Here is a 15,937-nt window from a genome sequence, read left to right as displayed (position 1 = left end):
GGCGGGGCGTTTGCCCCGTCTTTGCCGGGCCCGGGAACCCCCCCCCGGAGGCGGCCGCGGTGGCGGTGGAGGCAGCGGCGGCTGCGGAGCCATGGGGGCCGACGCGCGGCCTTTGGGGGTCCGCGCTGGCGGTGGCGGCCGGGGCGCGGCGAGGCCCGGGACGAGGTCCCGCGCGCTCCCGCCACCGCTCCCGCCTCTCTCCTTCCTCTTGTTACTGCTGGCGGCGCCTGGCGCTCGGGCCGCGGGATATGAGGTGAGCGCCGCCCGCGGGCGGAAATGTACAGAAGCTCGAGTGAAGCCCGAGTAGGATCGGGAGGTGTGGGTGGGTTTGTTCTGTGGGTGCCTAGTGAATGATTTGCTAATACGACAGTGTGGTCTCAGGGCATGCTTTCCGTCATTGAAAGGTCTGGCTGTGTAGTCTGAGACTAGGGCTCTCTGTACCTGCCTCCCTGCTTCTGTGGGTTGGCTCGCCTGGACTTTGCACGCACCCAACTGTGTGATTGAACATTGTGTGTATGTGGGGGGGGGGGGGGGGAGGGTGTTGCTTGGGAGCTGGGACGCTGGAGTCAGCCTGTCCCGAGTTGCAGTCTGGCTCCCTGACTTCCTGGCTCGTGACTTGGGGCAAGTCACTTAACCACTCTGATCCTCAGTGGTCTCATCTGAAAATGAGATAATATCGCCCCCACCCCCCAGGGTGGCTGCTCGGTATTTGCAGATGCTTGATAGACATTAGCTACTGCTATTACCATTTCCCCACCGTGTGAATGAGAGCTTCCCTGAGGGACTGTGCCCAGTGGGAGCTTCTCTGAGTGTGTCCTCCCTGGAAGGGCCGAGCCCCATTTCTCTGAAGCACTCACCTCTAGATCGAGACTTATCTTGCGCCCCCACCCCAAACCCCTACCCCAGCTTGCCTCTTAACCTTGGGTAATTGACAGGGTGTGTGTATTTGGGGTCCCTGTGCAGACATGCCCTATGGTACATCCGGACATGCTCAATGTGCACCTGGTGGCCCACACACATGATGATGTGGGCTGGCTCAAGACGGTGGACCAGTACTTTTATGGCAGTGAGTAGATCGTGGGGGACTTACCCCTGGGACTCCCATGGCCCCTTTGAGCCCTCCCAATCCTTTCTGGGTCCTGGACATTAGGGTGGGGACAATGCCCAGCTTGGGCTCCTGTGTTGAAGAATATCCCCCCCCCTTGGCTCGTTTGTCCCTGACTGCCTGACCCCTGTGTCCACAGTCCATAATGACGTCCAGCACGCAGGTGTGCAGTACATCCTAGACTCGGTCATCTCTTCTCTGCTGGTGGAGCCCACCCGCCGATTCATCTATGTGGAGATTGCCTTCTTCTCCCGTTGGTGGCACCAGCAGACAAATGCAACACAGGAAGTTGTGCGGGACCTGGTGCGCCAGGGTGAGCCTGCCCCAAGGAAGTGAAAAGAGGAAGCCCAGCTCAGCTTCTGTTTCTGACACACCGAAGCTTCTGAGATTTTATCATGCCGTGTGCAGCCTGTCTGTGCATGTGGCTCCGCCTACCTGGGATGTCCCTTACTTGTAGAACTCCTATGCATCCCGCAAGGCCCCACCTCCAAGGGATCCTCAGGGGAGCCTGCCGGGCAGAATGCCCTCTCTTCCATATCTGGCTTCATTGGCCTGGGAGTGACCCCTCTTCTCCCTCCAGGCCTGGGTTCACAGGCAGGTCTTCCTATCCCCTGCGTTGCCAACCCTGGCCCCATTCATGGCCCTGCCAACTGTCTTTGTCTTTCCGGGCACAGGGCGCCTGGAGTTTGCCAACGGTGGCTGGGTGATGAATGATGAGGCAGCCACGCACTATGGAGCCATTATAGACCAGATGACACTGGGACTGCGCTTCCTGGAAGACACCTTTGGCAAAGATGGGCGCCCCCGTGTGGCCTGGCACATTGATCCCTTCGGTCACTCTCGGGAGCAGGCCTCGCTGTTCGCACAGGTGATTTCCTGACCTCTCACGAACTGCCCATTCACCAGCTCTGACTTCTCCCTTGGCCACTCAAGCCCCACCCTTCCCTGCAAGCTCACAGGGACCGGGCCCTGTTCCCTGGCCCTTTGGCCCCTTGAGATCCTACCTCTTGGGTGAGTTGTGAATCCCATTACTGCTACACGCCCACCCTCCCCCCCCCCCCCCCAAAAAAAACCCCGCTTCTCTGCTCTGCCTCGGCCCAGGCCGACTCCACTCCGGGCCCCACACCTACCCCTCACTGGAGCCCCCACCCCCGTTTGCTATGATCCCAGCTCCTCCCCAGTCCAGGTGACAGGTGGAGGCCTGCCCCTCTTTTCCACCAGTTTCATAATCTTTGCCTTGACCCGGCTCCCTTTCCATGCTCTGATTCCTTCAGGCTGCATAAGGGGGAAAGCCTTGAGCCAGGCCTCTTTCCAAGCTGGGGAAGGTGGAGGTCTGTTCTAGCGTTAGACCTACCCCTCCAAGCTCTCCCGCGGTGTGATCTGGTCCTTCCCCAAGCTTCAAAATGGGCTGGAGGCCTTCTGGTTTCAGACCTGCTTTTCCTCCCTGTGCTCCGACCCGCCCCTCCCATGTGGAGGGGTCCGGCGGTGGGTGATGAGAGGGCTGGGCATCTACTCCTCCTACCCTCTGATCCCACTCATCCCTCCCCACCACCAGATGGGCTTTGATGGCTTCTTCTTCGGGCGTCTGGATTATCAAGATAAGAGAGTGCGGGAAGAGAAGTTAGAGATGGAGCAGGTTTGGCGGGCTAGCGCCAGCCTGAAGCCCCCAGTGGCCGACCTCTTTACCAGTAAGGAGTTGGGGTGGGGGCAGGGCTGGCCCCAGGGGCCTGGGACCTGGGACCGTGCTCAGAGGGCCCTGGGTGTGTTTTTATACTCTCTTGTCATTGTCCTGAAGCTCTTAATAATTTACGAACAAGGACCCAGCATTTGCACTTGGCACGGGGCCCTGCAAATTCTGAAGCGCCTCCTGGGTGGGGCGTGGCAGGCTTTGACCCCAGGGCAGGTCTGGGGCGCAGGGCCTCCTCCTGAGCCTGGTGTGGCATGCAGGTGTGCTCCCCAATATTTACAACCCACCTGAGAAACTGTGCTGGGACACGCTGTGTGCCGACAAGCCGATCGTGGAGGACCGGCGCAGCCCTGAGTACAACGCCAAGGAGCTGGTCAATTACTTCCTGCAGTTGGCCACTGCCCAGGTAACCCTACTGTGCAGGACCCATGAGGCTGGTGTTCGTAATGCACCGGGCACTTTCCACAGCGTGGGCGTTCCCTAACACCTACTTGGAACCCTCGGAGGGAGGGAACACTTCCTTCCCTATCACCACGTTCCCCTTTCAGATTTGTATGCATTTCCTTTTTTTTTTTTTTTAAGTTTGTTTACTTATTTTGAGAGAGAGAGAGAGGGAGTGTGCACGAGCAGGGGTGGGAGGCAGAGAGAGAGAGAGAGAGAGAGAGAGAGAGAGAATCCCAAGCAGGCTCTGAGCCGTCAGCATGGAGCCGGATATGGGGCTCGATCTCACTGACCATGGGATCATGACCTGAACCGAAATCAAGAGGCAGATGCTCAACCGACTGAGCCACCCAGGCTCCCCTGTGTGCATTTCTGATTAGAAGACTGACAAGGGGCGCCTGGGTGGCTCAGTTGGTGAAGCGTCCGGCTTCCGTGCAGGTCATGATTTCACGGTTCAGGAGTTCCAGCCCCTCGTCGGGCTCTGTGCTGACAGCTCAGAGCCTGGAGCCTGCTTCGGATTCTGTGTGTCCCTCTCTCTCTGCCCCTAACCCACTCGCATTCTGTCTGTCTCTCTCAAAAATAAATAAACATTAAAAAAAAAAAAAAAGACTGCTGATGACCTTTGCCACCCCAAATGTTCACCGGGGCCATGAGACGGCATGACACTGTGCCTCAGTGCCCTCATTTGTGTGCTGGGCCCAAGAGACTTACTCAACAGCTTGTGGCTGTTTTCACATGTGTCCCTGTACTCCCACACGACCCACTTCCTTCCCTCCTCTGTGTGCACCCACACTCTTGACCACGTGTATACCAAGAGACAGCTGAACACAGGGGTGGTTTAGGACCCTCCGGCCTGAGAATTCTCCATTCCATCCACAGGGCCAGCACTTCCGCACCAACCACACCATAATGACCATGGGCTCAGACTTCCAATATGAGAATGCTAACATGTGGTTCAGGAACCTCGACAGGCTCATCCAGCTGGTCAACGCCCAGGTAATTGTGCCCATCTCGTGCGCACGAGTGTGCTTGTGTCCCTGGCCTTTGGGTCATATGCATAGCAATGGGTCCTATCTTAGTTTTCTACTGCTATTATAACAAATTACCAACAAATGCAGCGGCTGAAAAACAGCAGAAATATATTACCTTCCGCTTTTGTAGCTCAGAAAGTCTGACACAATTCTCACTGGGTTAAGATCAAGATGTCAGCAGGGCTGGGTGCCTTCTGGAAGCTCTGGGGGAACGTTTCCTTGCCTTGTCCAGCTTCCAGAGGCCAGCCCCATTCCTTGGATCACGGCCTCCCCATCCTGCAAGCCGGCCGCACAGCATCATCACTTCTCTTTCTTACTCTCACTCCCGCCTCCCTCTTCCATTTTTAAAGACCCATGATTACATCGAGGCCTGGCAGATCTTCCAGGATAAGCTATTTTAAGGTCCGCTGATCAGCAACCTTAACTCCACTCGCAATCTTAATTTCCTTTGGCTGTGTAACCTAACAGGTTCTGGGAATCAGGGCTCAGACACCTTTGGGCCTTTCCCATCTGAAACGTCCCCTCCTGAGGCACCTGGGTGGCTCAGTCACTTAAGCGTCTGACTCTTGATTTCACGGTTCGTGAAGGATCTCGCGGTTCGTGAGTTGGAGCCCCGAGTCAGGCTCTGTGCTGATGGCGCGGAGCCTGCTTGGGATTCTCTCTCTCTGCCCCTCCCCTGCTCGCTCTCTCTCTCTCTCTCTCTCAAAATAAATAAAATTAACGTTTACAAAAAAAGAAAGAAATGTCCCTTCCTATCAGTTCCATCCCCAGGGTTGTCTGCTGGCAGTCTCCACGTCCTCACCTTCCGCTCACTGCCTGCACTGCTGTTTCACCAAAACCGCTCGGGAACATCACCAGGGGCCTTCCAACAGACGTTTCTCGGTCCTCCCCATGACCCTGCGGAGACCTGAACACCTTGATCACTTTCTCCTATAAATATCATGTTCCTGGGCTGTCACTGGTTTTTCTCCTGCCACTCACTGCTTCTCTGCCCACTCCACACTCTGTTGGAAAGAGTCCCTTAGTTCCTATCTTTAGCCCGCTGCTTCTTGGTTCAGGGACCTTGAGAAAGGTTCTAAGCACTCTGCCTTAGTTTTCTTCTCTAGAAAGTGGGCACAATGGTGGCTCCCACCTGAGAAGGCTGTTAGGGTTTAATGAGTTTATTTAATGTCTTTTGTTTTGTTTTGAGAGAGCACAAGCAGGGGAGGGGCAGGCAAACATTGGGGAACAGAGGATCTGAAGCGGGCTCTGCGCTGACAGCAACGAGCCCAACGCGGGGCTCGGGGCTCGAACTCACAAACCGTGAGATCATGACCTGCGCTGAAGTCGACACTCAACCGACTCAGCCACCCGAGGGCCCCTTTAAGGAGTTCATTTACACAGATTAGTAGAACAGTGTCGGGTAAATAATATTATGGTTGTTTATTATTATTATTATCATTATTATTATTAGGGGTAGAAATAAAACCTTCCGCTTCTCCTTTAATACACAAGCTGCGAAATCTCCTCCTCCAGGAAGGCTTCACCAAACTCCAGGTGGAGCTCTTGTCCTTTCCGCTGTGTACACGCAGTTCCCATAAATACCTGTGATGCCACATCCAGGCTGATCATGACCAACTGTGTTCACAATGCCTCTCCTCTACTTGGCTGCGAATTCCATGAGAATGGGGCTGGCCTCTGCTTCTTAGACTGTGTCTGAAATCCTGAGCATATTGAAGAATCAAGCGATTGTTTGCTGAGTGAATACTGTGTGTGTGTGTGTGTGTGTGTGTGTGTGTGTGCGCGCGCACGGGCGCAGGTGTAGACATGTGCACGCACATAAAGGCATGTGGTGCCACTCACTTCCTTTCATTCACTCAAGTGTTTAGTGAGCACCTGCTGTATACCAGGCACTGGGTTCACAGCACAAGCAGAACAGACATCTTTGTTTTCACGGAGGTCACCTTCTCGTGCCTCCCTCCACCTCCCTCAGCGGAAAGTGTGCCTCCTTTAATTATAACAGCGGTGTCATTTAGCAATAACCTGACAGTGCTGAGGGATTATTCCCGCCCTATAATGTCACACTTAGTTTTTCCACAAACATTTTTAATAATAAAATTGGAGGGGCGCCTGGGTGGCTCCGATTTCGGCTCCCGTCATGACCTCACGGTCCTTGAGTTCGAGCCCCGCGTCGGGCTCTGTGCTGACAGCTCAGAGCCTGGAGCCTGCTTCGGATTCTGTGTCTCCCTCTCTCTCTGCCCCTCCCCTGCTCAAGCTCATGCACGCACTCTCGCTCTTTCTCAAAAATAAACAAACATTTAAAAAAATAATAATACAATTGGAATTTTTAAAACAAGCTTAGTAAAAATTTCAGGTTTATTCTTGCATCCGTGAAATTCTTTCCGTGCTGGTAATATTTAGCTTCTGGCAGAATTCAGTTTCACACTTGGCCACTGTTTTGCCCTCAAAATGTGTGTTAAGAGAATCTGAACCCCCCCGCACGCATGAATGCGTGCACACGTGTGTGAGGATGTCGGTGCACACCTGTGGGCCCCCTGGGAAGGTGCGGACTCCCCAGGACTCACACACGGACACCTCCCCCCAGCAGCAGGCCAACGGGAGCCGCGTCAATGTTCTCTACTCCACTCCCGCCTGTTACCTCTGGGAGCTGAACAAGGCCAACCTCACCTGGTATTTGGGGGGGGGGGGGAAGGGGAGCTTGCGGGGGGGGGGGGGGTTGGCATGGCCTTTGGGTCCTGACCCTGCCCTCAACACCTCTGCCGCTGCAGGTCTGTGAAACAGGATGACTTCTTTCCCTACGCCGACGGCCCTCACCAGTTTTGGACTGGCTACTTTTCCAGCCGGCCGGCCCTCAAACGCTACGAGCGCCTCAGCTACAACTTTCTGCAGGTGGGTGGATGCTGAGCCCAAGCGGGCGCCCAGCGCTCCCGACAGGTCCAGGGCCACGACACGCCCTCTCTGCCCCCCAGGTGTGCAACCAGCTGGAGGCGCTGGCGGGTCCGGCGGCCAACGTGGGACCCTACGGCTCGGGAGACAGCGCACCCCTCAGTAGGTGTCGGGGCTGGCGAGGGGACGGGAGCATGTCCGAAGCTGGACGCCAGACCCTCGCCACCCCCTCGATTCCCTTCATAAAGCTCCTAAGGACGCGGCCCTCACACACGTGACCTGTCCCGTGTCCTTGGGGTCGGGACTGAGAGCCCTGCAGAGACCCCACCCGCTTCACAATCTGCTTGCAGATGAGGCGATGGCCGTGCTCCAGCACCACGACGCGGTCAGCGGAACGTCCAAGCAGCACGTGGCCGACGACTACGCGCGACAGCTGGCTGCCGGCTGGGACCCCTGCGAGGTGCGCGGGCTGGGCCTGGGAAGGGGCGGGGACAGGGAAAGGCCGGTACCGAACGGAAGGGCGGAGACTGTAAGAGGTGGGCAAAGTGGGGGGGGCGGGGCTAGAAGGGCTCGTAGGGGCGGGGCTTGGGACAAGAGAGGCGGGGGCAGGAATGGGGCGGGGCCTGGCAGCACTCCTGGGCGGGGCCTAGGGCGGGGTGGGCGGGGCCCGGGAGGGGATGGGGAGGAGACCTGGGTGGGCATCTAGAGCGGACCCACACCCTCACGCTCCCTCCCACAGGTTCTTCTGAGCAACGCGCTGGCGCGGCTCAGCGGCTCCAAGGAGGACTTCACGTACTGCCGAAACCTCAACGTCAGCGTCTGTCCGCTCAGCCAGACAGCGAAGAACGTGAGCGGGGCTCCGGGCCGGAGGGGCGGGGCCGGGAGCCAGGTCTGGCGGGTGGAAAGAGCAGGAACCTGAGGACAGCGGGGCGGGGCCCGGAGGAGGTGGGGCTCAGACGGAGGGTCTCTGGAGGCACCCGCGGGCTGCGAAGTTGTTTTGTTGGAGGGGCGACCTGTGATCACGTGGGGCGCAGTGAAACTGGGGTGGGACGGAGACCAAAGTACCCCTTGGGGGCTTGGATCACCCGAGGGAGTTGCCGCCTGTGGTGGGTGGGTTTCCAGAAGGCCTGCTGTAACCCTTGCCCGTTCTGACCCTCCCACACCAGTTCCAAGTGACTATTTATAACCCCTTGGGACGGAAAATAGATTGGATGGTGCGGCTGCCAGTCAGCAAACACGGTTTCGTCGTGAGGGACCCGAATGGCACAGTTGTGCCCAGCGATGTGAGCCCATTCAATGAATATTCGTCCTATGAGTACCATCCCCGCCCCCCCATGGTTACCTCCTACCTTGGACACCTCCCCCTGAGCATTTCTACCCGCCCCCCTCCCCCCCTCCCCCCATTATCTGCCTTCATGGATACCTCCTCCCATGGACACCTCCCTCTCTTGGGTAACTCGTTCTCGTGAATATCTTCCCCTCCATCAATACCTTGTGCCTGGTACTTTCTCTTTCTGTGAATATCTCCCCCCTCTGCCCCTTAACATCATTCCCCTTGGCCACATCTGTCTCCCTACCCATCCCCCTGCCCTGCCTCCTGAGCAGTCTTCCCCATTTTTAACGTCTCCTCATGACTTTTTTTTTTTTTAAAGATTTTATTTACATTTTTTTTCAAATTGTATTTAAATTTTAGTTAACATAAAAGGATTTTTTAAGTAGGTTCCATGCCCCAGTGTGGAGCCCAACGGGTGACTTGAACTCATGACCCTGAGATCAAGACCTGAGCTGAGATCACGAGTTGGATGCTTAGTTGACTGAGCTACCCAAGGCACCCCGGGATTTTATTTTTTGAAGTAATCTACATCCAACGTGGGGCTTGAATTTACAACCCTGAGACTGAGTCGCAAGCTCTACGGACTGAGCTAGTCAGGGGCCCCAAATTTTATTTTTTTAGTTTTTTTTTGAACGCTTATTCTCTCCATCCTGGAACGCCTCTTCCTACGAATCTCTTCCTCCCCCAAGAATCTGCCTTTCCCTCCTTCCCTTGCTTCAAGGATCTCTTTCTCCACTTCCTCCCTCACTTCTCCTTCTCCCACAGTCTCTACACCCTCCAAGCAATGCTTTCTCCCCACTTTATGAATCTTCTCTGCAATCTCTAACTCAGAATTTCTGACACCCCATCCTCCCTGGCCAACGCTTTAATTTCTTCCTCCCATTTGGGGCTCCTTCTCCTGATGGAGTTTGACCCGGCCTGTGTACAGCTCAATAGGTTACTCACAGTCTCTTGACTCTGTTTCCCTCTTCCCTTACTTGAGGTGGTGATGCTTCCTAGCTCAGACGGTCAGGAACTGCTTTTCCCAGCCTCGGTGCCTGCCCTGGGCTTCAGCATCTACTCAGTAAGCCAGGTGCCTGGCCAGCGCCCCCACGCCCACAAACCCCAGCCCAGATCCCAGCGGCCCTGGTCCCGTGTCTTGGCCATCCAAAATGAGGTGAGACTGTCGGGATGCCCTTCCCTGTCGCTGTGACAAATTCGAGGTATCATGGCGAGCCTCATGGAGTGGATCAGTGGGTGAACTACATCAGTTCGTGGTGTGGTTACCAGTCTCCCGTTATGTGTCCTCCAGTGAGTGACCACTTCCCTTTGAACCTCAGTGTCCTTTCCTGGGACTGTTGTGCGGACCCAGTGTAATCACGTGTGACACTTGACAGATACGAAAGAGCTGACGGTGGTAGGGGTTTGCAAATTAAATGAGGCAAGTCAGAGCCTTGAGGGAGGGAGCCACGTGGCCACTGGGAGTGGAGGGGCGGGGGGTGGCACGGAGAAGGACCCAGACAGGCAGGGAGCAGCGGAAGCAAAAGCCCTCAGCCAGGAGGGTGGCGAGTGTTCAAGGAACCCTCTGTGGCTGGAGGGGCGGGTGTTGGGTGACAGGTCAGACTGTGCAGGACTTGAGGGCCCAGGGGAAGACTTCGGCTTTTACTTCCAAGGAGCCACGTGAGGGACAGGGCTGCACTAAGACTGTCATGGGGCCCCAGCACTTTTGCCTTTGTGGGTCCCTTTTTCCATTAAAAAAAAAAAAAAGTTAAAAATTATATTTCAGGACCAGGTGGGTATAAAAGGTGAATATTATTAACCAGTCTTCGTTATAACATACTCCTTATTATTACATTTAAGTTTTCTTCTGATTCCAAGAGAAATTAAAATTTACACATTTCCGTTGGCCCCTAAAAGTCTCTTGGGTAGTGGCACTGTGGTTACTCCGTCAAACGCCCAAGTCAGCCCTGGGTCCCAGCGGACCCGGGCTTAGGGTGGTACTTAGGGTGTCACTGGCGCCCTCTGGCGGCCGCAGGGCGAACTGACGGGGAGGTGAGCCCGGAAGGGGTCAGCGGCATTAGTCCCAGAAGGCCACGGAAATGGTTAAGAAGTGATCAGCTTAAGGAGAAGGTAGAAGGTAGATCTGTTAGGATTTGTTAATAGGGCCAGGTGAGGAGATAGAGGGAGGGAGGGAGGGTACCTCCTGAGCCCCAGGAAGGATGACGCTGCCCTTGGCTGAGATGATGGTCATTAACGTCTGTCCGCCTTTTCTCTGCAGCACATCCGGGCTAGGTTTGACCCTGACACAGGGCTCTTGGTGGAGATGGAGAACCTGGACCAGAACCTCCTGCTACCTGTTCGCCAAGCCTTCTACTGGTGAGGCGGGGGGGGGGGGGGTACCCCTAGGCCAGGGAGGGGGTGTAAGTAAAGCTGGGGTCACCTACCTTGACTCTCACCTGCCCCGGTCCAGGTACAACGCCAGTGTAGGCAACAACCTAAGCACCCAGGTCTCAGGTGCCTACATCTTCAGACCCAACCAAGAGAAACCGTTGATGGTGAGCCGCTGGGCTCAAACGCGCCTGGTGAAGGTCGGTGCCCAGGGATGAGGAGTGGGTGTGTGGGGGGGAGGGGGGTGGAGTCTGGGCGGGTGTGGGGGGCGAGTGTAGGATTTACACCTCCATCATATCCAAAGACAGCTAAGACCTGAGGGGAATACTTGAGGATCTCCCCACTGGGCGGATATTCATGGCTGGTTGAGTAACAGCCCTGTCTTAGAAGCAAGAACAAAGGCTTTCACATCTGCTGTGGGTGTCGGGATTATACTTGGCCTTGGAAGCTGGAGGTGGGGTGTATTCAGTTGGCCCGGGAATGGGGAGGGCCCGGTGGAATTGCTTGAAGGCTTCACTGAGGATTATATCTGAGGTGGGGATTTGAGAGTTCACACTTGGATAGGGCTTGGCTGAGTCTCCCTTGGGGTGGATGTCTGAGGGTGCATCTGGCCGGGACAGGGCCCACCCTTGTGGGACCTCTCGTTGATGTTTCCTCGTAGGGCAGGGATGCCGCAGGTAATGGCAAGGTTCACATTTGCCCTGCTTCCCCTTGAGGTGAACCTTCCGCATACCTGGGTCGCTGTGTTAGGATATAGTTTCGCCTGTAGTAACAGTTGCCAAAATTCATCGTGCCTAAAACAGGATCGGCTTTCTTTCCATCTAACAGAAAGTCTGGCTGGGCCATCCAGGGCAGGTGGGGTGATTTCACAGTCATCCAGACCTCTTTTTCTTCTTCTTTTTTTTTAAATATTTTTTTAATGTTTATTTTTGAGAAAGAGACAGGGTGTGAGCAGGGGAGGGGCAGAGAGAGAGAGAGAGAAAGAGAGGGAGACACAGAATCCGAAGCAGGCTCCAGGCTCTGAGCTGTCAGCACAGAGCCCGACACGGGGCTTGAACCCACAGACTGCGAGATCGTGATCTGAGCCGAAGTCAGACGCTCAACCGACTGAGCCACCCAGGCGCCCCCATCCAGACCTCTTCTGTCTCATTGCTCTACTTTCCTCAACATTCAGCTTCTACCTCCTGGCCCAAGATGGCTACTCAAGCTCCAGCCATCGTACTTGCATTTGAGCCAGTGGGAGAGGGAAAGAGGCAAGGAACGTTGTTTACGCCAGGTTGATGGTTTTCCATGGAGCAAGCCATGGTCACACAGCTACCGATAGCCTCAGGGAAGACTGGACAATGTAAAGACAATGTCTTTAGTCCGGGTAGCCACTTGCCAAACTAGAATCCTGTTCTAAGGAGGGAAGATGGGGCAATGGTGGGCAACAATCCTATTGCCACACTCAAGAATGACGCGGTCACATCTGACGGAGGAAGTGTGGGCATCACACCTAGGCAGGTGGGAGAGGTGGGGGAGGTTCCCATGCTATCGGTGGGGTTGACCCGGGTGTAGGCCTCTGTGAGGTTTATAGCAGGGGTGGATATTTGCAGGGCTCACCCGTGCTCAGGTGTATACTTAGACCTGCCCTCCACCCCTACGTGCCTGCAGACACCCTTGGTGCAGGAGGTTCACCAGAACTTCTCAGCCTGGTGTTCCCAAGTGGTTCGCTTGTACCGAGGACAGCGGCACCTGGAGCTCGAGTGGACGGTGGGACCAATCCCTGTGGGGTGAGTGGCACCCGCTGGGACTGGGGGCCTGGGCGCAAGGGCAGAGTGGCGCCGGTGGAGCTCACAATCTCGCCATCCCCTCGGGTATAGTGACGGCTGGGGGAAGGAGATCATCAGTCGCTTTGACACGGTGCTGGAGACGAAAGGACTCTTTTACACAGACAGCAATGGCCGAGAGATCCTGGAGAGGAGGTCGGGGTGACCGGGGGCAGCCACGGGTGGCCTGCGGTGTGTGGAGGGCCCTGGGATCGTGGGAGCATCTGCTGATCCTCTGAGTGGGGGAGGGAGGGGATGACGGGGGAGTGAGGAATGGATGAACCGGGGAAGGGGAGCTGGAGCCCAGGCCTGACCGAACCCCTCCACCTCCCCAGGCGGGATTATCGACCCACCTGGAAGCTGAACCAGACTGAGACAGTGGCGGGAAACTACTATCCAGTCAACAGCCGCATTTACATCAGGGTATCCCCCCCCCCATCCTGCTCCCCACTTCTCAGCACCCCTCCACAGAGTGGGGGTCACCCCTCAAGCTGAGCATCTCCCAGCTGTCCTCGGTGGTCTCCCCCATCCCCTGTGGGGCCTGCCTGGGGGCCATGGCTGCCTGGCTGTGGGGCCCCTCACTCTCCTCCCCTCCCGCCCCCCACCAGGATGGCAACATGCAGCTGACAGTGCTGACCGACCGCTCCCAGGGGGGCAGCAGCCTGAGGGATGGCTCTCTGGAGCTCATGGTGAGTGGCCAGAGCCCTGAGCCAGTTCCCACTCTGGTGCCTACTGGACCTTGAAGCCTGTGTCCGTCCCCGTTCTCTGCTACGTGTAGCCCCCCCGCCCCCCCCGTAGCTCCCACTAAGCTGAAACCTCTGTTCCTACGTGACAAGTTTACTCCTCCCTTTTGTCCCCTCCCTACCCAGCCCCCCACCTCCTCCAGGCCCTGACTTGCCTGCCCTGTCCCGTTAGATCCCTACCTCCCTCTGTCCCAGGCCCTTGCTAGGTTGACTCCCCACTTCCGTGGCGACCCTCTACCGGACCTTTCTCTGCGTCCATGCTTCCCACTCTTCGGTTTCTCTTGAAATTTCCACGAGCCCTGGGCCAGCAGTTGGCCAGAGGGACCCCTCACCCTGTCCTGTGGACTCCCTGCAGGTGCACCGAAGGCTCCTGAAGGATGACGGACGTGGCGTAGGGGAGGCGTTACTGGAGGACGGGTTGGGGCGGTGGGTGCGAGGGCGCCACCTCGTGCTGCTGGACAAGGTCCGGACCGCGGCCACCGGGCACCGGTTGCAGGCAGAGAAGGAGGTCCTGGCCCCACAGGTGGTGCTGGCCCCGGGTGGCGGCGCCCCCTACCATCTGAAAGTCGCCCCGCGCAAGCAGGTGAGGGGCCCTGGGCCGCCTGGTAGGGGACCCCAGTGAGCCGCGGTGGGTTTTCCCGGCCTTATGTGGGTCCCACTCCGCCTGCTCCTAACTCGTCCCGGGGAGGCCATAAGCTAGTCCCACCCCTCAGCTCAGCCCCGTTGCCCCGCAGGCCCCGCCCAGTACCAGCCTGTTCAGTCCCCTCTCCCGGGACTGGGTCCAGGCACAGCCTCCTCCCTCTCCCCTTCCAGCTCCCGCCCTCCTCCCCCTACGTTTGGTCCAGCCCTGCCTTCAGCCCCGCCCCCCATCCCAGTGGGTCTCCGGCCAGATCAGTTCGGCCCTTTCAGCGGCTCGGTCCCGCCCCCCGCTCGGCACCGCCCTGTTCCTGGGTCTCTTTTTAAGGGGTCATCGCCCCTCCCCGACTAAACCCCGCCCCTTGCGTCAGAGCCCCGCCTCCTAGCCTCACTGCCTCAGCCCCACCCCGCTTTCCGCAGTTCTCGGGGCTGCGCCGGGAGCTGCCTCCCTCCGTACACCTGCTCACGCTGGCCCGCTGGGACCAGAAAACGCTGCTGTTGCGCTTGGAGCACCAGTTCGCTGTAGGGGAGGACTCTGGCAACCTGAGCTCCCCCGTGACCTTGGATTTGACGGTGAGGCGGGCGGAGGTGGGAAGGAGACAGGACCCAGGCAGGGAAAGGAGGGAAAGGCGAAACCCCGCGCTGTCCCTACTCAGCCCTGCCCGTATCCACTGCCTGCAGGACCTCTTCTCCGCCTTCACCATCACCTACCTGCAGGAGACCACGCTGGTGGCCAACCAGCTCCGGGCCAGCGCCTCCAGGCTCAAGTGGACACCAAACACGGGTGCGGGCCTGCTCGGGGGGGCTGGGAGCTGGGAGCCGTGTGGGGAGGTGTGGGAATGTTGGCCAGGACCCAGGTGTAGAGAGCTCTAGTGTTCCGATCCTGGTTAGCAGTTTAAGGGTCTTAAGTGGGTCCGAGCAAACTAGCAGCGGGTGTTGAGGGTTTGAGATGGAATCCCATGGGTATCTAGTTCATGGGGAAATCCCATGGGTATCTAGTTCTAGAAAGGGAAAGGTGTGTCTGTCACCCGTGGGGTTGGCATGATGGTCTTTAGAATAGGGCTGGAGGGTGTGATGGAGATGGCCAGGCACTGGAGACAGATTTGGGGATCTGGGGATGGTATTCAGGGCCGGGGGGGGGGGGGGCAGTTGAAAAACAGGTCTGGGAATAACGCCCCAGGGACAGATTTGAGAGTGTATGGCCATGTGTAGGCCCAGGGAAGGAGCAGGGGGAGGGGGTGAGACAGAGGAAATCTGTGGCCCTTACTCCTCCCTTGCTCCTCCCCAGGCCCCACACCCCTGCCCTCTCCCTCTCGGCTGGACCCCGCCACCATCACGCTGCAGCCCATGGAAATCAGAACCTTCCTGGCTTCGGTCCAGTGGGAGGAGCATGGCTAGACACGCTGGGAGCAGGCAGACCCTCCCCCTCCTCCTCCTGCTGCTTCTGCCACCAACAAAAGCCACTAAAATGCCACTACCAGGCCTTGGGTCAAGGTGTGATTGAGTGGGGGTTTTCTGTTGCTGTTTTTTGGAGGGGATTTAATTTGTGACCTAGAAAAGTCAGCAAACATTATGTGACTCTTGACCTGAGGCCTTGCAGGAAAGTCACTTACCGGCCTGAACCCTGCCTCCAGACTACATCATTCACACCCCACCTCATCCACCACTCTGTCTTCCACTCCTCCTTCCCTCCTTTGTCCACTCAGGCTGTGGCACAGCTTTCCCTAGGAGCCACTGTGGGGGGGGGGGGGGGCTGCATTGGATATGGGCCCAGAGAACCGAACATACCTGGCGGGTGGAGGTAGGGGGGGCTTCCAGACCTGGCTTTGGGGGAGCCAGGCCCTGAGGGCAAGGAATCTAGGAGGTCCTGGTGAGGGGGGTGGAACTGGAGCCAGGCCCC

At 57.3% G+C, this 15,937-nt stretch overlaps 1 protein-coding gene across 2 annotated transcripts; it reads left to right on the top strand.

Annotated features, from left to right (window-relative positions):
* The first annotated feature begins 29 nt into the window (after positions 1-29).
* On the top strand, positions 30-15,530 carry MAN2B1 (mannosidase alpha class 2B member 1). Of its 2 annotated transcripts, none has more exons than XM_060630328.3 (24): positions 30-253; positions 964-1,066; positions 1,245-1,418; positions 1,780-1,973; positions 2,661-2,793; positions 3,053-3,198; positions 4,113-4,229; positions 6,852-6,934; positions 7,033-7,153; positions 7,234-7,312; positions 7,501-7,610; positions 7,890-7,997; positions 8,317-8,433; positions 9,466-9,639; positions 10,741-10,838; positions 10,933-11,050; positions 12,504-12,622; positions 12,713-12,814; positions 12,994-13,081; positions 13,267-13,347; positions 13,757-13,984; positions 14,458-14,610; positions 14,719-14,821; positions 15,326-15,530. In XM_060630328.3, the coding sequence occupies exons 1-24, from the start codon at positions 92-94 to the stop codon at positions 15,433-15,435; spliced, it is 3,021 nt and encodes a 1,006-aa protein (XP_060486311.2). In that variant the 5' UTR covers positions 30-91; the 3' UTR covers positions 15,436-15,530. The 2 variants fall into 2 exon arrangements, with proteins under 2 accessions (XP_060486311.2, XP_060486310.2); XM_060630327.3 differs by having other exon boundaries at positions 6,849-6,934.
* Positions 15,531-15,937: the final 407 nt, after the last annotated feature.

The sequence above is a fragment of the Panthera onca genome, chromosome A2 (genome assembly GCF_046562875.1).
Source record: "Panthera onca isolate mPanOnc1 chromosome A2, mPanOnc1 haplotype 2, whole genome shotgun sequence".
Taxonomy (NCBI): domain Eukaryota; kingdom Metazoa; phylum Chordata; class Mammalia; order Carnivora; family Felidae; genus Panthera; species Panthera onca.
This window is presented reverse-complemented; position numbering and strand designations above follow the sequence as displayed.